The 21,787-nt window shown below is 39.2% G+C and overlaps 1 protein-coding gene across 2 annotated transcripts in view; it reads left to right on the top strand.

The window, feature by feature from the left end:
* plxna2 (plexin A2) overlaps nucleotides 1-21,787 on the top strand; it is a 463,799-nt gene that overhangs the window by 432,333 nt on the left and 9,679 nt on the right. Inside the window, exons 27-31 of one of the 2 annotated variants that reach the window (XM_060845449.1) lie at nucleotides 4,476-4,575; nucleotides 5,623-5,813; nucleotides 6,868-7,037; nucleotides 18,937-19,149; nucleotides 21,371-21,521. In XM_060845449.1, coding sequence (XP_060701432.1) covers nucleotides 4,476-4,575; nucleotides 5,623-5,813; nucleotides 6,868-7,037; nucleotides 18,937-19,149; nucleotides 21,371-21,521 — 825 coding nt within the window. Of the gene's footprint in view, nucleotides 1-4,475; nucleotides 4,576-5,622; nucleotides 5,814-6,867; nucleotides 7,038-13,390; nucleotides 13,461-18,936; nucleotides 19,150-21,370; nucleotides 21,522-21,787 lie in introns of those variants that run through there. The other variant, XM_060845451.1, reaches the window with a different exon arrangement.

The following is a 21,787-nucleotide window of genomic DNA, read 5'->3' as shown; positions in this document are numbered from 1 at the left end:
TTTTTAATCATTGTACATGTAAACAAAAGACGCAATCAGGGTTGAAACAGCTCTTTGATGTAATCTTTCTCTCGGGACCTCTAGATAGGATAATCTAATATTCAGATAATTCAAGGTTCATATGTAATACCTGACAAGGGATGGCTACCACAAAATCTGCTAGTGTTTGCAGGTTATGGGTCCATGGCATTACAGCCAATCCAATCTTGATCACTAACATTGCAAATTCAATTTCCTATTGGGTGATTTTCTTTGTAATTATTCAACGGTGATCCTAAGCCCAGTTGACGTACTCAGTGCTGCTATCTCAGTCACAACTGAGTTCAGTTAACTACAAACAGGTCTAGTTCATTGGACTAAAAAAAATGCACGGACTTCTTTTGTCCCACCTCACGGTAAATTCATACCACACTTTAACTCCTATTGAGTGCATCACAAAAGAAAATGCAATTTCTCCAGAAAATTAAAACCAAAAGAACTGCAGATGCTGGAAATCAGTAACAAAACCAGAAATTGCTGGAAAAGCTCAGCAGGTCAGGCAGCATCTGTGGAGAGAAATCACAGATAACACTTTGGGTCCAGTGACCCTTCCTCAGAATTGGTCCATAATTTGCCCATAAAATCAATGGCCTAATCCATGTTTGCATAAGTTTTTGAATAAATGCACATAAAGTATGCTTCTGCTGAGGGTGATGTTCAGGGCTGCAGGCCAATCTTATAATGCTGCTAACTTGCACTAGTATAGTCTACAAGTCAAATCGATTTAGTACGTGTCAAATCAATCCTTGAATTTTAGTCAACACGTTCCTCCCTACCATTTCATTGGCAGCTGCTACTAAGAGGTTTTTGGGAAAAATTTTGAAACAAATGAAAAGAGGGATTTGCAAAGGTTTTCTAAAATGGTTGTTCTGTTGTAATGAGTTAAAGTTTTGGTGTTCTGCCTCTGAGAATTGGAGGAGTGCAGCACCTCAAGTGATTCTGCTTGTGATGTTCCACTCGGCTTAGTGAAATTGTCCTACTGTACAAAATGAGCCAACTGCACGTTCTCTGTATCTGGTACCATTTTCATTGAGACCAGGATCTGATGCATGAGATTCCTGTTTGGTGCAGTGCAGATTGTTGTATAAGTTTTTTGATTGGAGTAGTGTTTCTGTTATGACAAACAATAACGTTGCTCTTCCCTAGGGAGTGAAGCCAGGCAGCTGTCAATCTAGAAAAAGCTTCTATTAATGGCAGTGATTAGCCTCTAATTGATCTGAACATGCATTCATTTAAGCAACCTCCCTACAGGGAATACCTCAATGGTGACCTTAAATGGGCATAGAAGGTTAATACTGGACATCGTGATTGTTCTCCAGATTACAAATTATAGATCAGTTAGTACTTAGAAAAGTAGCTGTCCCAAGATTCTGTCACTATTACCCTTTTCACTCTAGCATAACCACCACAAAAACATGTAGGACTTCATAATGTCTACCTTGTGCTCAACAGAATAATTTGCTGCTTCCACATTAGTATCTTCCACCTTCCTCAGTGCATCTAGGTCTATTCTTTTAATCTGCTTTGAACTTTGTCTGACATTGCATTCTTCATTACCTCAAACCTCTTTCTCCCAATCTTCCTCACCAGCCTGAAATCATCACTAGAAGGTTGTACTTCTAAATATCAATGCGTTGAGGATAACTTATGGCTTCATAGAATGTGCTGCAATGGTTTCTCATCTCGCACCCATGTTCTAACCTCGGGAGTTCACCTCTGTCCTTGGCCTTCGTATGATTATAATCTTTTATCCTGCTCTTTGGCAACATCATCTAAAATCATGATTTCAGTTTTTACATGAGGACATTTTGTGATGTTAATTTCATCACCTTGAAGTTGAATTCAAACTTCACTGTGGGAGTTTAAGAATCTTTGCTTGATTGAATTTTTAAAAAATGCTTAAAGTGGCTCTGAAGCAAGGGCACTTTTATAGCATACCCAGTTAGTTTTTTCATGTCCCTTACAGAAGTCACGTTGCTGTCTGCCCAGTTTGACCGATAAATGACACCAACCTGGGGAATGAGTTGTCAAACAACCTGACAAGCCATTTGATTACATCTAAACTGAAATAGGAAAAGCTTGCTGTCACCTTCTATGTCAATATATATCAACCTTAGCAGAACAGCCACATACTGAGAAGAAATTAACAATGAAAACTAAATGTTTGTTAAACTTTTGTTTACCTGAGGATTACCTCCGATTACAACAAGATCTGAACCAGATGGGCCAATGGGCTGAGAAGTGGCAGATGGAGTTTAATCAGATAAGTGTGAGGTGCTGCATTTTGGGAAAGCAAATCTTAGCAGGACTTACACACTTAATGGTAAGGTCCTAGTGAGTGTTGCTGAACAAAGAGACCTTGGAGTGCAGGTTCATAGCTCCTTGAAAGTGGAATCACAGGTAGATAGGATAGTGAAGAAGGCGTTTGGTATGCTTTCCTTTATTGGTCAGAGTATTGAGTACAGGAGTTGGGAGGTCATGTTGCGGCTGTACAGGACATTGGTTAGGCCACTGTTGGAATTTTGTGTGCAATTCTGATCTCTTTCCTATTGGAAAGATGTTGTGAAACTTGAAAGGGTTCAGAAAAGGTTGACGAGGATGTTGCCAGGGTTGGAGGATTTGAGCTATAGGGAGAGGCTGAACAGGCTGGGGCTGTTTTCCCTGGAGCATTGGAGGCTGAGGGCTGACCTTAGAGAGGTTTACAAAATTTTGAGGGGCATGGATATGATAAATAGGCAAAGTCTTTTCCCTGGGGTCGGGGAGGGCATAGGTTTAGGGTGAGAGGGGAAAGATATAAAAGAGACATAAGGGGCAACGTTTTCACGCAGAGGGTGGTCAGTTTATGGAATGAGCTGCCAGAGGATGTGGAGGAGGCTGGTACAATTGCAACATTTAAGAGGCATTTGGATGGGTATATGAATAGGAAGGGTTTGGAGGGATATGGGCTGGGTGCTGGCGGGTGGGACCAGATTGGGTTGGGATACCTGGTTGGCATGGACGGGTTGGACTGAAGGGTCTGTTTCCATGCTGTACATCTCTATGACTATATATGAAACATTCTTACTTTTAAAAAAAAATTCCAACATGCAGTACGATTTAAAGTTTTACTAGGACAAATTAAACATTAACTTGATCTATTTGACTTCCAACGTAACATGTACATTACTCGGTTGTGTTTCAACCACTTCTGAGTTGTGTCAGTGGGAAATGCATGTATTACAACAGTGACAAATATTGATGAATGAGATCTTTTACTTCTGTTGCCCTGAATACTTTTTTTTTGACATGTATAAAATCGGTTGCCATTTTGATTTGCTAATTATTGCAAGTCTTTTTCACTATTTGAGCATTTGCACAGCAGGAAGGAATGTTCCTTTAATGAGCTGATGGATATTTCAATGAGATTTTTTTTTCCATTTTCACACAGCTCCCTGCCAGCCAGCTCCAGTCACCATATAGTCTTCATTCTATTAACTACAAGTCTCAATAAATATGAAATCATGTCTATTTTTAAAGAACCATCCCTTATCTTGAAAAATAATTTTGCTAACTTTAGTTTCCACAGAACAAAATCTTACACTTATTTATGTTGAAATATAGTTTTTACATGCAACTGCATGTTGTTCCGACTAAAATTATGTAGACCTCTTTTAGGCTTCCTTGCCTGCCTAAACAAACTTACATTGGATAGAACAAAAACAGATTGTTGGCAAATATCTGCTCAACATTTAGAACAATATGGAAATGCCACCCTTAAGCTGTGGCAGTGCAAAAAATACTATTTCCTACATTGTATACTGATGGCCAGGATGTGAGGTCAAATGGCTTGAATTGGATTTTGATTTTATCTAAATGTCTAGCTTTTAGTTGGCAAACTGGTAAGATTATTGCCTATCAATCAGGATATATTCATGACCTGAATCATAGAATTGAAAAGACAGCATTTTAATCTGCTCTCCCAGTTCAACCCTGGCTCAATTATATTTGCTCTCAAGTGCAAATGAAACACAAAACCTTTTGTGAAAACAAAGCAAAAAAGGATCCCAGTGTGTTTATATGTGAAGGTGAGGGCAACGTGACATTTAGAAAAAAGTGGCTCTTTTACTTGATACAGCGAGGCTGCATTTTATGATTTTGAGTGTCACTTGAATGATTTTTAGCATATCCAATTAGGCTGATGGCTGCACTGTTGTTTGATTTGGGCCATTTAGATCTAAATGCTGAGAGTTGGGGGGAAATAGTTTGTAATGTATTTTTGGAGAGGTGATCAAAAGTTATTTCTGAATGTCGTGACAGAGCTAATTGTGGATTGAAACTGCTGCAGCATTAAACAGGGATGGAGATCCGACACTTGACTGTCATGAAGGAAACCTTTGTGGAACTAAGAAGATTCTGTTTGATTTTTCAGTTAAGTGCCGTATTTAAATCCTTTGCAGGTGTCTGATCGCTCTGTTGTTGCTCTGGTCCCCAAACAAACTTCTTCTTACAATGTTCCAACTACAACCAGTATGTGTCGGACATCCATTAGCCGCTATGGTAAGTTAAGATCCAAGCCAGTGTGTAAGAATCTTGTATCAGAAATTAAATTCACCACATGATATTTGTGAATTTATGGAGGTGCTTGCATGAACTATAATTGGCACTAGTTGCAGATCCAAAGGGATGATTGCTTGTACTGAAACCCATTATAGCCACTTTTCCAGCACACTCCATCACTAGGAGTGACTAATTGCAACAGATCCTGTTGTTTACTGTGGCCATGCACAGCTTTTATTGGTATTTCTTGAGTGTGTGTCTCTGTGGACACTACTTCAGTCAAATATGAACAAGAATCTCCATGCTGAACATGCAAACATATTTCTGAGCAATCAAGATAATTTCCCACTCATGAGATTTGCTATACAAAGAAAATAATGGATTTGCAATGAGACTTCTTTATTATCCATTGAATTTTAACCTTTTGTACATCCTTAATACCCAGATATGCAAATATGAATGACAGAAAATCAGCACCATGTTCCAGCATTTCCTTTACAAAAATTAAGATAAACCTTGATAACCTGGAAATATGAACAATGACAACTTATTTTCCCCAAGGCTAGAGGACGTACTTTCAATTCCAACTGAGAAAAGTAATGTGTTAACACTACAGAATCATGTAATGTAGAGAACAGAAAGTGAGGACATATCCATGTGATGGTTGCCTCTACAGCTAACAAAAGACTTGAATCATTGTGTATGTTTAGAATACTAGAGAACAGTATCTCGTGCCGTCTGTGCTCCAATACCAAATTGTTTCATTTTAGAAAGCTCAAGTTGAGGTTTCAAGGCACAAAATGTTCATTGGAACATACACAATGGGAGCAGAAGTAGCTCTTTGAGCCTGATCTGCCATTCAACCAGATCGTAGCTGCTCTGATCTTATTCTTTAGGTTTGATTGGTTTGTAACATCACACTGTCATACAACATTGTAAGGTGTTTTTTTATTTTTAAATTTTGAAATTTCATTGCTCTGTCAGTCTAGTTTTGCAATGGCTAATTTGATTTGAATTGAATAATGTTTGTCTTGTCCCACATTCTAGACTCTACCTTACGATACACTGGAAGTCCTGACAGTCTACGCTCTCGGGCTCCCATGATTACCCCAGATTTAGAGAGTGGTGTTAAAGTGTGGCATCTAGTAAAGAACCATGATCATGGAGACCAGAAGGAGGGTGACCGTGGCAGCAAGATGGTATCTGAAATCTACCTGACAAGACTGCTAGCAACAAAGGTTAGATAGATTAACAACATTGTCTGTATGAGAACTCTGGAAGGTGTGGCGAAGGAAGTTGAGTTGGTTGTATGTTGGGGAGAAGTTCAACATGATGCATCACACACATTGGGATAAAGTAAACAAGTTTAAAACATTTCTGTTTAAAAATGCATTCCCCTTTAACAAGTACATCTGGCAAAAGTAGGAAAAATAATTTTGATTTCACTGACAAACTGCATATCTTCATTTAGTCTGATAACGTCTTTATGTATTTACTATTCAGTTAGATTTTTGTTTCTATGCCTATGCAATCGTCTCGAAGTTTGTCCTTGTCCAGAAACGCACAGTTACTGCAGGCACTATGTCAAGTTGAAGATAGAAGAATATTTCAGATCAGCTTTAAGGTCTTTTTGCTTTTACATAAACTAGTATGCAATATGTGTACTTTTTGAGAAATGCACTCATTATGGCGGCGCTCCTCCATAAATGGTCCACGATTGACCGCTATTTCTTCAGATGTCTGGAGTTTGTCCCTAAAGTACTTGTGCTTTCTGCCTCTCTTCATTTAAGATGTTGATTTAAAAACTGCACTGTGACCAAACATTTGATCACCTTATCCTGTTATCTCCTTAAGTGATTCATTGTCAAATCATATTTGTTGATGTTCTGATGCACTGCCTGAGGAGGCTTTACTCCACTAAATGTGGTATATGATTGAATTTTTTTTAACTCAGTCATGGGAAATTGGGCATTCCTCGCTAGACCAGCATTTATTACTCATCCCTGGAGTTACATGTGGCCCAGACACGGATGGTAGATTTCCTTCCCTAATGCACATTAGTGAACCATTCGAGTAGCTTTATTTTTAATTCCAGATTTCTTTTTATTGAATTCAAATTTCACCATCTGCCATAATGGATTCAAACCTAGAACATTAACCTGAGGGGTCTGGATTGTCATCCAGTGGCATTACCACTACGTCACTGTCTCTTTATGTGCTAATATACAAGATTGTGTTATGTGAATGGCATGATGATTAAATGCGTACTTATTCCTCTTTTGTTCTTTACAGGGCACTCTGCAGAAGTTTGTAGATGACCTGTTTGAGACATTGTTCAGCACAGTACACCGTGGCAGTGCCTTGCCACTTGCCATTAAATACATGTTTGATTTCCTGGATGAGCAGGCTGACCGACATGTCATCCATGACACAGATGTTAGGCACACATGGAAGAGTAACTGGTAAGTGATGCATTTGGCTGTTTCAACCAATCGTAAAATTACTCACTGGGGCCAGTAATGAAGACCCTAAACTGCAGCAGTATGCTTCAAGTTGAATGAGCTGAGTTTATCCAGTTAAGAAAGCTTTCCAGAAATCTGAACATATTTTGCAAGATGCATTGGGGAGAAGGGTGATGTAACGGGATCAAGAATCATAGTGTCAGGAGCCAGCTTTCTATGCATCAGTTTTTATCGTAATGGGGAATGGAGAGAGCTACAATAGCAATGGTGCACTTTGAACTTTTGAGGCCTGTGCTTCAACGATGTCAGGGACCTTTGACCTGCAAATGTTATGATTGAGCATGCACTAACCGATATGGTGCTCATTGACCATCTCCTAATTTCAACATAATTTTCATTAAGTAACATGATTACCTTTATGGATCTAATGAGTTTGTGCAGGGACCAACTTCAAGCTTGCAGACTGTGTTGGCTCATACTGCACCCAGAGTTGACTTCAGCTTCTGCATTACAGTTTGTACAAAATCACATCATGACCCATGTAAGTTTTCAGATATTTAAAAGTTTGCAAAGTTTCATTTTTCTTCACATTTCCTTTAGCAGAAGGAGAGCATGTCAGCCACTTTGACGCAAAAATGGAACTGCAAACTTATGAATAGCATGAGAATGTGGTATTGATTAAAATGTATTCCATATGAATTGCAGAATTTCAGCAGAGGGTGCACATTCGGATTAACCAACAACTTCAACAATCAGTCTCTGGTAACAACATTGTAAAGCTTTTTCCAAGATTATTGTAGCAGTTCTACCTGAAATAATTGTAGACAATTGAAAGAAGCTTCATGGACGTTATTGTGGTGCCTGTTGCCATGTATCCAGCTGCCAGAAGTTAAAGCTAGCATTTTCAATGTGGTCAAATCTTAGGGTCATTGAGCAATTTAGCAAAAAGTAGTTTGAGCCAAGAACAGATCATATCTCCAAAGGCATAACCAATAAAATGAAAAACTAACTTCTAAAAGACCAACTGAAATAGGCAAAACTCAGTTAATATGAATAAGGATTCTCTTGCGATGAAGAATCCAAGCGTTTAAACTTTGTCATCAGTAGAGGATTCCTAGTTGACGTGCTTGTCTCAGTCCTATTGCAAAAGCCAATTATTTTATATTTCCTTCGTCAAAGGTTCTGATGAGCTTTATGTTTATACATGGTTTCTCATCTTCAACCTTTCTTAATGGTCATTTCATTAAAGTTCTGCTTTTTATGCTTGATTCTGTTCATGCATCAGCATTACATTCAATGCCTCAAATGTAAAGTTTATGTATTTGTCTTCAAATTCCTCATGGCCTTGCGGTACCCTATTTCTACAAATGCGTACACTCGTTACAGCCTCCTTAGATATGCGGACGGTCCTATTAGATTGGAAGATAGCAAATGTAATTCCTTTATTCAGAAAGGGCACAAGATGCCAAGCAGGGAACCATAGTCCAGTCAGCTTAACATCTATCCCAGGGCAAATCTGAGGTTCTAATACTAAAGAAGTCATGGCATGGCACTTAAACAAGTTAAAAATAATTAAGGAGGGTCAACATCATTTTGTCAAAGGGAAATCATGTTTAACCAATCTGTTGAAATTATTTGAGAATGGACCACATTGTGGATAACTAGGAATGAATAGATGTACTGTGCTTAGATTCTGGAAGTCTTTTGATAAAGTGATGGATGTTTTTAAACTCCATCTCTCCAGCAATGAAGGACAGTATTAAGTTTGCCTCCTTAATTACCTGCTGCACCTGCACACCAACATTTTGTGATTCATGCATAAGAACACCCAGGTTCCTCTGCACAGCAGCATGCTGCAATTTTTAACAATTTAAGCAATCGTCCATTTTGTTGTTAATCATACCAAAATGGATGACCTAATATTTACCAACATTGTACTCCATCTGCCATACCCTTACTTGCTCACTTAACCTATCTACCACTTATCTTAGTGTCATCTTCAAACTTTGACACACTGCATTTGGTCCCAACTCCAAATTATCTATGTAAATTGTAAATAATTGCAGTAGTAACACTGATCCCAACGATACACCGCTGGCCACTGATCAACCAGAAAAGCACTCAGTTTATTCCCATGACCATGTCTTCTGTGTTCAACTCCACACCTCACTGCCTTTCCAACACCTCTTCACTGTCCTTTAAAATAAATTTAAAACGCAACCAGTTTAGTCATTTGTACTAATATCTATTTAGTTTTGGCTCGGTATTGATTTTCAACTGATAATACAACTGTGAGATGCCCTGGAGATTTGTCACAACTAAAGTGGACCAAAATCGGGTAGGCAGGAAGAAACTTCTCTCCATCAAAGGGAACGCAATGATCAGGGGCATAGATTTGAGGAAAGGGGCACAAGATTTAGAGAAGACAGGACGAAAAACCTTTTTTTTTGCCCAAAAGTTGGTGAGAAGGTTGGATCTCATGGAATCCAGGAAGAACTAGTCATTTGGATACTGGCTCAAAGATAGAAGACAGAGGGTGGTGGTGGAGGCCTGTGACCAGTGGTGTGTCACAAGGATTGGTGTTGGGTCTACTACTTTTCATCACTTATAAAAATGATTTGAATGTGAATATAGGAGGTATAATTCATTTGCCGATGACACCAAATTTGGAGGTGTAGCAGACAGCGAAGAAGGTTACCTCAGATTACAACAGGATCTTGATCAGATGGGCCAATGGGCTGAGGAGTGGCAAGTGGAGTTTAATTAAAATGAATGTGAGGTGCTGCATTTTGGAAAAGTATATCAGAGCAGAACTTACGCACTTAATGGTAAGATCCTGGGGTGTTGCTGAACCAAGAGACCTTGGAGTGTAGGTTCATAGTTCTTTGAAAGCAGAGTTACAGGGAGATAGGATAGTGAAGGAGGTGTTTGGTATACTTTCTTTAATTGGACAGAGCATTGAGTAAAGGAGTTGGGAGGTCATGTTGCAGCTATCCAGGACACTGGTTAGGCCACATTTGGAATATTGCATGCAATGCTTGTCTCCTTCCTGTTAGAAGGATGTTGTGAAACTTGAAAGGGTTCAGAAAAAATTCAGAAGAATGTTGCTAGGGTTGGAGAATTTGAGCTACAGGGAGAGGTTGAATAGGCTGGGGTTGTTTTCCCTGGAGCGTCGGAGGCTGAGGGGTGACCTTACACAGAGGTTTATAAAATCATGAGGTGCATGAATAGGATAAATAGACAAGGTCTTTTCCTGGGGTGGAGGAGTCCAGAACTGGAGAGCATAGGTTTAGAGTAAGAGGGGAAAGATATAAAAGAGCCCTAAGGGGCAATATTTTCTCACAGAGGGTGATGTGTGTATGAAATCAGCTGTCAGAGGAAGTAGTGGAGGCTGGTACAATTACAACATTTAAAAGGCATCTGGATGGGTATATGAATAGGAAGGCTTTAGAAGGATATGTGCCAAGTGCTGGCAAATGGGATTAGATTAGGTTGGGATATCTGGTTGGCATGGGCGAGTTGGACCAAAGGGTCTGTTTCCATGCTGTACATCTCTATGACTCTCTGACTCTAGAACCTGGGACTCACGACCTGGAAGGATGGTTGAGGCAGAAACCCTCGTAACATTTAAGCAGTATTTGGATGTGAACTTGGAATGCCAAAGCATTCAGGGCTTGCAAATGGGATTGGAATCGTTAGGTGATTGATTTTGACCAGATATGGGTGTGGATGGAATTGACTGAAAGGCTTTTTTCTGTGCTGTAGATTTCTGACTCGAAAGTGAACTGCAAATGTTATTTATTATTTTAAATGAATGGAAGTAATAAAATTATTATTAGTTTACATATAGACACATACAATTCACACTCATTCCCAAGTTGAACAGGATTTTGTTTAATTCACTCATGGGATGTGGGTAACACTGATTGCACCAGCATTTATTGCTCATCCCTTGTTGCCTTTGAGAAGGTAATAATGCGCTGCCTTCTTGAAATGGTGCAGTCCACATGTTGCAGGTAGACTCATTAGGGAGGGAAATCCAGGATATTGACCCAGTGACAGGAAAAGAAGTGAGGTATATTTCCAAGTCAGGATGGCGAGTGTCTTGGAGGGGACCTTGCTGGTGGTGGTGTTCCCATGTCTCTACTGCCCTTGTCCTTCTGGATAGAAATGGCTGTGTGTTTGGAAGGTGCTGTCTGAGGATCTTTGGTGAATTTCTACAGTGCATCTTGTAGATACTGTTGCTGCTGAGTGTCAGTGGTGGGTGGATTGGATGCTTGTGGATGCGGTGCCAATCAAATGGGCTGCTTTATCCTGGATGATGTCAAGCTTCTAGAGTGTTACTGAAGTTGTACCCATCCAGGCAAGTGGGAGTATTCCGTTATACTTCTGAGTGTCCCATGTGGATGATGGACAGATTTAAGACCTTCTGCAGGATAATTAAGAATGCACAACGAACACAGGCCCATCAGCATGCCTACAGTACCTGAATTTTTAAAAATGCATATATGCACATATGTCTGTATCAGCAATGTACACATTAGGGATATTTCCTCCTCCTCCCCTCCTAATCTCAATAGCAGTGCTGTGACATTTCAGTTCTCATTTGGATTTATAGACAAGAAGATTTACAGAAATGGAACAGCTTAGATTTTAGTTTCATCTATCATGACGTTCAAAAGGACTCATTATTTTTAAGTGTGTGTGCAATATTGACCTCAGTTATTTTCATTGTCATTGAAGCTGAAAATGTTTGTGCGACAGATAAGGAGGCAGAAGCATATGTAAGTCAAAAGCTTAAAATGTCACAGATCTTTCTTTTTTTAAAAGTACCTTTCATAATGAATTCAATTTTAAAATGGGTGTATTTTCAGGTGTAATTTTGTAATCATGTTGGAATAAAATGTGGAAATTAATTATTTGATTGTAGATCTATGTTAATAGGGGTCATGTACTTGGGAATTCTAAGTGTATTCTCAGCACTTCCCAAAGCAACACTGCGACGTTTATTTTGTTCTAAACCATATCACTCACATCATGCAAGTTGAGTTTGAACCACGTACTGATTTTATGCTTGGATTGGCCAAGCTATTATCTGTTTCCAATTCTTTAGGTTTTAAATAAATTGTGTAAAACCTATGCATTAAAATCCAGTGTCAGTTTTTTAATTGTGTGCAAAACATTGAACTTCCTCCTTTGTCTTCAAGCTAACCAAGACAGAATCAGAATGACAAATCTCACTGTTTGTCCATTACCAGTATTTATTGATTTATGTATTTCTGTCTTAAAGGTTCAGGAAGGCTTAAGGGATAAAGATAAAAAAAAGTGTACAGCAAATAATGTTTTGAAATAAAACAACAGAATGTATGTATACGGTAGTTTTAACACATTAAAACATGTAAGGAGGGTGGAATAGGGGGCCGTCAAATTGAGCAGTGAAATAGTTAAAGTTAGAGATAGCAAATGAATAATCATTGGACTGAGTCATTGACAAGAAAGGCACCATATTCCCACGGGGAAAATAGGCATTCTTTGAGATGAGTGTAGATTGAGGGTCAAGCTTTCAGTTTGAGCTAATTTGGGTTGTGTAATACAATGTTACAAATGGTCATGTTCGGCTTAAGTCAGTGGCCATGGGAAGGTGAGGTATAATCAATGGCTGGGGATGAAAGGTGGGAATTGAGTGCAATGATTTTGATCTTCCAAGTATCTATTTGGAGTAACTTCTGTCTTATCTAAGACAGGATGAAAGGCAAATAATCTAATACCACAGTGTGTATGTATTACATATATGTATTACTCTTGTGGTGCTGTGGTAGTGTCCCTCCCTCTGGACTATGAGGCCTGGGTTCAAATCCCACCTGTTCCAGAGGTGTGTGATAACATCTCAGAACAGGTTGAATAGGAAAAGTATGTAGACAGGGAATGATGTGCCTGCTGGTGGTGCAGTGGTAGTATCCCTACCCCTGGACTAGGAGACCTGGGTTCATGTCCCAACTGCTCCAGAGCCACATACTAACATCTCTGAGATAGGTTGATTAGGAAAACAGGTTGTGATAAAATGAAAGCAAATCCCGAGGGCTCTGTGGCTCAATCATGGTATCCCTACCCCTGGTGCAGGAGGCCGATGTTCAAGTCCCACCTGCTCCTCAGGGGCTTATAATGTTGAAAAACATAGGTTTTGTTCTAAGATTAGATTCCCTACAGTGTGGAAACAGGTCCTTCACCCCAACCAGTCCACAACGACCCTCCGAAGAGTAACCCACCCAGACCCATTTCCCTCTGACGAATGTGCCTAACACTAGCAATTTAGCATGGCCAATTCACCTGACCCGTACATCTTTGGACTATAGGAGGAAACCGGAGCACCTGGAGGAAACCCACGCAGACACTGGGAGAATGTGCTAACTCCACGCAGACAGTCGCCCGAGGCCGGAATCGAAACTGGGACCCTGGTGCTGTGAGGCAGCAGTGCTAACCACTAAGCCACTGTGCTGCCTTGTGGCAAAGGGAGTCGAACCCTCGACTCTGTGGAGGTTGCAATCCGAATCCCATCGGCTTAGACCACTCGACCCAGACGCAGAAGCCTTAAATTTTAAATTTTTAAAAATGGAGATGACATAATGGGCCATCTTCTGGTGTAATGGTAGTATCTCTACCCCTGGATTGAGACACCTAGGTTCGTATTCCACCCTATCCCAGAGCTGTGTAATAACATCTTTGTACAGGTTGATTAAAAATAGATTTTGAAAAATAGAGAGGGCATTAAGGGGTTTTTATGGTGCAGTGGTAGTGTCCCTACTGTCGGACTGAGAGACCCAGGTTCAAGTCCCACCTGCTCCAAAAGGTTAATAAAACAAAATTCAGAGGGGGCACGAACGGTTTCTTGCGATGTTGTGGTAGCATTCCTCCCTCTGAACCAGAAGACCTGGGTTCAAGTCCCACTGGCTTCAGAGAAATAACACATCTGATCATGGTGATTAAAAATATCTAGAGAGGGCAAGAGGGCATAGACTGGTGAATATGTGAATACAGGGCTTGGGCAGTGGGATGACCTTTGGGGAGGTTTGCCTTTGAGAGCAAGAAGAAATAGGAAATGTGAAGAGGCAGCTGAATGAATGTTCTCATTCTTTGTGATGAAGATGTTTATGAGCTCCTTACAATATTAGCAGGAGGTGAGGCTAGAGGAGTTGGGGACGAGAGATTCAGTGAATATTAGCAGTGGAGAAATTATCATTGGAATTAAAAGGAAAATATAAAGGTCTACTTAGTCCTATAAATGATTGTTGCTATTGTATAGGTTGAGATAAATCTTTCTTTATTTGGTGAACTTGACAGCTAGGTAGAGTCGAGGAGTGATTCACACCTGCTTTAAATGCTAATGAGCATTGAGCTTCTTTCTTCTGAAGATAAGAGTGTAATCGTGAGAATTATGACACAACAAGGACATCAAGGTGATCAGGAATGTTCTTTCCTGTGAGCTGTCCTCCAGAAGTAGCACTTCTATCTGAAGACAGGTGTGCCTAGAGATTGTGGAGGCACTTGAAATAAGCGAATAATATATTGGTGCTCATTCTGCTTATTTGATTACATGGCTAGCTAAACTTGTCAGTGTGGCTGGGGATGTGAACCCAGGTGCTACTTTTCAAGTGGAGCCTGTGATATGATTCATCCAGCTGAATCATGGAAAGAGGTCATGGGAAGGCAAAGACTGGACAAAGAAGTAATTTATTTTAGGAGAAAGAGGAATCTGGTTTTGAAGGAATAACGAATGGAAAAGAGTTTTTATTCCTGCTTTCCACTGTGATGAGCCAAATATTTTTTGTCTCTTGACAAGCGGTGGCTTTAATTTTATTTTGTAACATATTATAGGGTTTTATTTTAAACAGCCAAAGATAAAGGATCTTTGAAAAATGTAATGTTTTTAGCACTGTAATCAAGCTCTGATAAGATCACATTTGTTAACATAAAAAATTGCTTTCAAAGATAAATTTTCAATCACAATTGATTGCCATTCTATCATGCAATGGAGGATAAGAATTGATAAGGTTACTTATTGCTTTAATTAAGTCTCATCCTTTCCCAACAGTCTGATCTTATCTGTCTTTTGCTGCATTAAGACATTAAGTGATCTGCAATTGACTGCATCTCAATCAGTCAGCATGCACTCTATAGAATACCAGCATCAAAAAAAATTACGCATTGCCTCTGTCTGTGGAATTCTCTCCTCTAATCACCACCTCTGACTCTACCTTTTGTATGAAGAGGCTCCCAAACAAGGATTTCTGTTATTGTTAAGTCAAGCACCTGGAAGTTGGATAGTGGGGAAGGATCTTGACTTTGTCTTGGCACTTTCTAAACTCTCTTGAACTTTGTTTGCATTCTTCACCATCAGCTGGAACAATTCAATTTGAGAGTCCAAGTTACACTTGAAACAACAACTTGTATTTGTATAGCACCTTGCAGGACAGTAACATAAAAGGAGGAAAGATTCCATCAATGAAGTTTATGGAGTTGACGAAAGGAGAAAATAAGTGAAGTAGATTTTGTTTTTAAGTGACATGTTGGGATAGTTAGAATAGATGTTTGAAAGCTTGGCCAAAGTGATGGGTTTTGAGAGAGTTTGTAAAGGCAAAAGGAGCTATAGAAATGCAGCAACTTTTAAGGAATTTGTCAGAGAGGTCTAGAAGGTAGGACTGAAAAGAGTAAAGACTGAGGAAGTGATGTAAGACAGAAGAAGATGAGACAAGGACATTGAAAACAAGATACAAGATTAAGTATGCATGGAACAGGGAACCATTATTGGACTCGGGATATGGAGCAGTGGGTGAGTAGAAATTAGAAAAGTTGGGAGGGACTTATATTCCAATTAACCTGCCAAATGAGTGGTTAGCAATGTTAAAGCATAGACATTGTTGCCACTGCTTAAATTCTCTGGTTATGTTGCCTTCTCCCTAAACACACTCAACAATAAATCAGTTTTCAGAACCAGGTGCATTAAGGCTGTAAATATCTTGGAGTTATATATATATTATTCTCATTGGAAGACTATTGATTCAAACTTATTTTGTTACTTCTCAGAGACAAGAGGAAATGTTAAACAGATTTACATGCCATTCTCCCTTCATGGCACAGCGAGTTAATTCACTTCTTCCCAGATTCAAATCTCAATCTGCTCAGGAGGCAATAAGTTGATCTTGGCATTGATGTGTTTAATGAAGAAAATTCAGCCAGGATTGCCACTCCTGTCTGTCAGAGAGAGAGAGAGAGAGAGATTCATCATGTGCCTTACATCCACTCCCCATTCTTTGAAATGATGATTTACCAGCAATCATTATTAGAACGTTTGTCTGAATACTTGCTAACACGAGACATCGGCACTTCAGCTACTCTGGAATCCATGCCTTTTTGGGGAGAGTTTAGCCAATTGTAAAATTAGTAGCATGAGAGGCGAAACAAATTTCCCAGCCTGTAACTTGGATTTACTAGGTATTCTGCAACTCCAGAGCAAACTCAAAACAGTTGTGGCATCAACTGTTTTATTTTGAGGAAAGACACATCTCACTTCAGTAACAATTGGAGCAGCCCAGTGAAGTGGGATGCTGCTTGCTAGTTAAAGGAAAAAAGAAATGAACATGTCTTTTTAAAATTCAATTAAAATTCTCATGAAACTAACATTTATTCATTTAAAAACGGGAGTACTTTAGTAAAAAAGAATTCCTGCAACTCAAAATCTTTAATCCTAAGAGCAATTTTTTTTTCAAATTCTGTGCCTAATATGGGCTTTCATTAAATTCCTACCAGTTACATGATGTCACATTAAAAAAACTGTTATTGTGATAGTAATTAGATTATGAATATTATCTTCTATTATAACATCCATTTTCTGATTACATTGCCTTTCTTCACCATTCTGTGATTGATTGGCTGACTGACTCGACAATCCATAACAATTTACAGCAAAGCGATTAGTCCTAATCTTGATCTTGTTTCCTGTTTATGCATGTGGAAGAAATTGATAATAAAATTTATAAGAGCTATTGTTCTAATGACTGACTTCCTAGTTTTTTCAATGCAGTGTTATTGAAGCATTAATCCAATTGTTTGTTGAGTGTATGGTTCCAGTTGTAACATGAATGGTTCCAATTTTTTTTGGAAGCACAGTGTTCCTTGCAGTTTGTTTCCAACACTGGTCAACATGATCAGTTTGCTGGAAAAACTCGAGCAGAGTTAACATTTTGGGTCCAGTGGCCTTTCTTCAGAAGCCTTCTTCCAGTTCTTGGTTTCTGTTTGATTTGATCAGTTTCTTTCTGGGTTTTTGGCATCATTTACATAGTAGCAACCATGTGAAGACCCGTGCGATGCAATTTCAACTCCATTATTAACCAGTTCAATCCCAAGATGGAATTTTGAGGAGTTTGGAATTGGGAACAAGATGGGGCAATTACAGTAATGAACCCAGCCATACACAAGTTGCACCTGGCTATACAGAAACATTTGGGGGAATGTGAGGAGCTGGAGAGAGATGTTACTTCCTCTGGTTGCTATGTGTTTGGACAATGGTGGGAGATCAACAGAAGAAGCAAAGCTTTACACTAGTTGATGCAGTGCATGTAAAGCTCCACTCACCTAGCCAGCGTGAAAGATGTGTGGATGCTGCATCAAACTGTCTCAAGGTACTTCTAGTTGACCAATCCTGTACATTATATAGGCAACTTGCCTCTCTCAAGCAGGTATATATCAGCCTAATGGCTCAAGTCAAGTCTAGAAGTTGGCAGGCTAAAGCCGGTTTCCAAAGCTCCCTGGGCAGTTTTAGCCCATTAGCTTTACAAAACCGACAGCTGGTTTCGTTCACAAGCAGGAAATTGCTGGAGAAACTCAGCAGGTCTAGCAGCGTCTGTGGAGAGAAAGAGAAGCATTCACTCTACTTTCACTTCACGAATGCTTCCAGCAAGTTATTTTTGTTTGATTTCCAGCATTCACAATTTTATTTTTTGTTTAGTTTTCATTGATGGTTCTGACTGCTCTCCTAGCCATCATGCCCCTGTACTCTAGAGGCTCATCCCCTAAATCCCTACACTGTTTCATTCTAGTTTCTTTATTCTCTCATAAAATGTGGGTGTCACTGGCTGGCCACAACTTGTTGCCTGTCCCTAGTTGCCCTTGAGAAGGTGGTGGTGAGCTGCCACCTTGAACCATGGCAGTCTATGTGTTGCCGGCTTTCCCCCAATGCCCTGAGGGAGGGAATTCCAAGATTTTGACCCAGTGAAATAAAAGGAACAGCAATACATTTCCAAGTCAGAATAATGAGTGGCTTAGAGGAGAGCTTGCAGGTGGTGGCGTTTATTTACAGATCCTTTTTTGCTGAATACATGTTACTATGAGCAGCTTAGAGATATTATTTTGTAAAATCTAAACTTGGAATTCAATAAACACAGAACTGAATTAGTTCAAATTTGAAGTCTGTCACTGGTAAACTGCCCCCACCATCCTCCTTTGTTCCCAGTTATGCTTAATACTCTGGCAGTGACAGAGGCTAATGGAGAAAATTGGATCATATGCTGGCCCCAGAGAGATTGTCTCCCCAGATTCCTCCCACCAAGCTTTTAGATAGTTTCACCTTTTGCTGCTCATACTTAATTCCTTCATGTTCCTCCTCCTCTAATCTGTTGCTGTACCAGAGTCCAATTATACACTCAGCTTTGCCTCAATGCTGTATTTAGCTTTAACTCCTCGTGTGCAATGCTACAGGGGATCATCCAGCATTATATGTGCTTACATGATCAAAATTCAGCTACTCTGTATAGATGTTGTCAGATATTGCATTGCTACATTTCTATATTGTGGTTTCCTTATGATTACAGTACCTTCAAATTCTAATATTCTCTACGTTTTGCAGTTTACCATTACGATTTTGGGTGAACGTGATTAAGAATCCACAATTCGTGTTTGACATTCACAAGAGCAGTATTACAGACGCGTGTCTATCTGTTGTGGCACAGACCTTCATGGACTCTTGTTCAACATCTGAACATCGACTCGGCAAGGACTCTCCATCGAACAAATTGCTATATGCCAAGGATATTCCCAACTATAAGAGCTGGGTTGAAAGGTTAGTGTATACTGGCATCAACGCTGGGTCAGTATTTATCAGACTTCATTCATGTCTAAAGAACATGGCAGGAGTTATAACTGATAACATAGGGATTGAGTGCTGCTTAATGGAAAATGTTTGTTAGCTGGTGCCATTAACAGATTGAAACTGACATACTGCAGCGAGAAATGGAGCTTTGCCATTAAACCCTGTTGTTGCAAGCTTTTCACCAGAGCAAAGTGAATTTTACTGATCTCGATTGAAGTTCCATTATATTTATTAGAACAGTTTCAGAACTTGCTGTGATGAACCCACTAATGCAATTTTTTTTTTAACAAAGTGCTTTGACAGTCCCTGGGAGTTTGTCATAACCAGGTTTAGCTGTTTAAATTAAGTTGACTTCTAGATCAGTATGTAATGCAAAACTATCATTTTATATGTCACATGGTGCCATAATGTCCTGAGATTCAGTGTTTTCTCTCAATGCATTTGCACACTAGTGTTCTGCCATTTAAGTTAATAGGAATTCTGACATTTTCACTGTAAATATTCCATTCAACAAAATTAGGAAACTTCAAAATCAATTCTTTTAACTAATTCACAGCATCATGTTCTATTGTGACCAGAATGACTTCTGATTCAGTCCCACTTTATAGAATTCAGTCCCTAGACAGCAATGGAAAAGCAAAATACTATGGTTACTGGAAGTCTGCAATGACGAGTGAAAATGCTAAATAATCAGCAGGTCTCTTCGCATCTATGGAGAAAGTGACAAAGTTAATATTTCGGGTTAATTATGACTCATCTTTTTCCAACATTTTCTGTCTTTTATTGGTGCCTATATGTATCCTGTTTTCAACATAAAATGAGGTTAACATTATTTAAATTCTCATTGCTTGTTTGTTTGTGAAGAACTAATAACTTTCCAGACAAGGTTAAAAATCACACAACACCAGGTTACAGTTGAATAGGTTGGACTATTACCTGATGAAGGAGCAGCGCTCCTAAAGCTAGTGCTTCCAAATAGACCTGTTGGACTATAACCTGGCGTTGACTGATTTTTAATGTTGTCCAATCCAATCCAGCACCAGCATCTCCAAATCATAGCGACCATTTCTAGAGAAGAGCATACTTGGTAGAAATTTATGTTTTATTTCATTGCAGTCCACATTAATCAGATACAAGTACTCCAGACTTGCCACTTATGAGGATTTGGGCTGGTCATTGTTGGTTTTAACCAAAATTTTCAACAGTTTAAATTGTATTTCTTTGTTTCTAAATGGAGATGACTTACACGGGAATGTTGTAAAGCACTTCCTGACTGTGTGTGGGAAAAAGTATGTAGGTGGGCTTTTGGTTTCAAGAACGAAAATTGCTGCTTCATTTGTCTTGGTTTGCTATAAATGTGTCTCACCCACTCATCAAACACATTAACATTAGCTTCAAAAGCGTTGGGTTGCCTGTGATCAATTAATCCACATTTCAAAATTCATAAGGGACATGAAAGATTCAGAAATGGGGATTAATTAATGAATGAACGTAGCCCCGTATTCCCCATTCAAATAACTGGAAGGCAGACTCTGAAAGCTGCTGACAGTGTGATTTCACTTGGTGGAGCGAGGGCATTCCAGATGTCTGGGGGCACTTTTCATTGTTGTCATTAATCACAGTTGTATTTTGCGGCTGCACAATTTTTTTTTCCCATTTGTATGCAAATGTGGCCAAGGGCAGTGTCTGCTTGGATTCTCTTTCCCTATTCGTCAGTGCACATGCCATAAAATATAATTATTCTGAGGTTTACGTCAATGGTCTGTTTGTCCACAATTGATTCTTTGATTCTGTGCTCTCAACAGACCAAATATTATCTTTGTGTGACCATTTCTGAATATAAAAGTTTCCTAGTGCAGCAATAGATCTGACTCTGGGTAGAAACTCAATGTTTCACAGTCAGTGTAGATTCTTCAAACTTTTTTTTAAACACTGCACCTTACTAGTTTGTTATTAGTAACTAAACTCTATGCTCAGATTCACGTGGCTGAATTTGGCTGCAGAATCCCATTGGTATGTGATTTGTAGATATTGACCAATATGTCTGTGCCAAAATGAAGTTGATTTTCATACAATTCCTTTCGTTCATTTATCTGTAGCATTTCCATATGGTGAATAAATAACTAATCGAGTGTTACTGCTTATATTATTGTGAACAGGCTGCCAGTGAAACACATTTTTCTTTTTAAAGGTATTACGCTGATATTGCCAAAATGTCTGCAATTAGCGATCAAGACATGAATGCTTACCTGGCAGAACAATCCCGTTTGCATGTCAATGAGTTTAACATGCTGAGTGCATTGAATGAAATCTACTCTTACGTTACCAAATACAGTGAAGAGGTTAGTGTTCAAAATTCTCTGACTAGTATACTGGCTTGAGAAAGTATGCCCTAGTGTAAGTTTAATAGTTTGCCAATCATCAGTATACATTGATGCAATTAATGGTGTCTTCAACTCTAGTATGCACCTCCCACCCACTGCCTCTCCATCCCCCACAACACAACCATCACACCCAAATCTTATTCTGTTGAATTTTGAAAATGCCTGCACACTTTGTTACATAAAGATCTATGAATTTTAAAATACATTTAACATCATTTTTACTT

The sequence above is a fragment of the Hemiscyllium ocellatum genome, chromosome 26 (assembly GCF_020745735.1).
Source record: "Hemiscyllium ocellatum isolate sHemOce1 chromosome 26, sHemOce1.pat.X.cur, whole genome shotgun sequence".
NCBI lineage: Eukaryota > Metazoa > Chordata > Chondrichthyes > Orectolobiformes > Hemiscylliidae > Hemiscyllium > Hemiscyllium ocellatum.
Note: the sequence above shows the minus strand (reverse complement) of the source record. Positions and strands in the feature narration are given on the sequence as shown.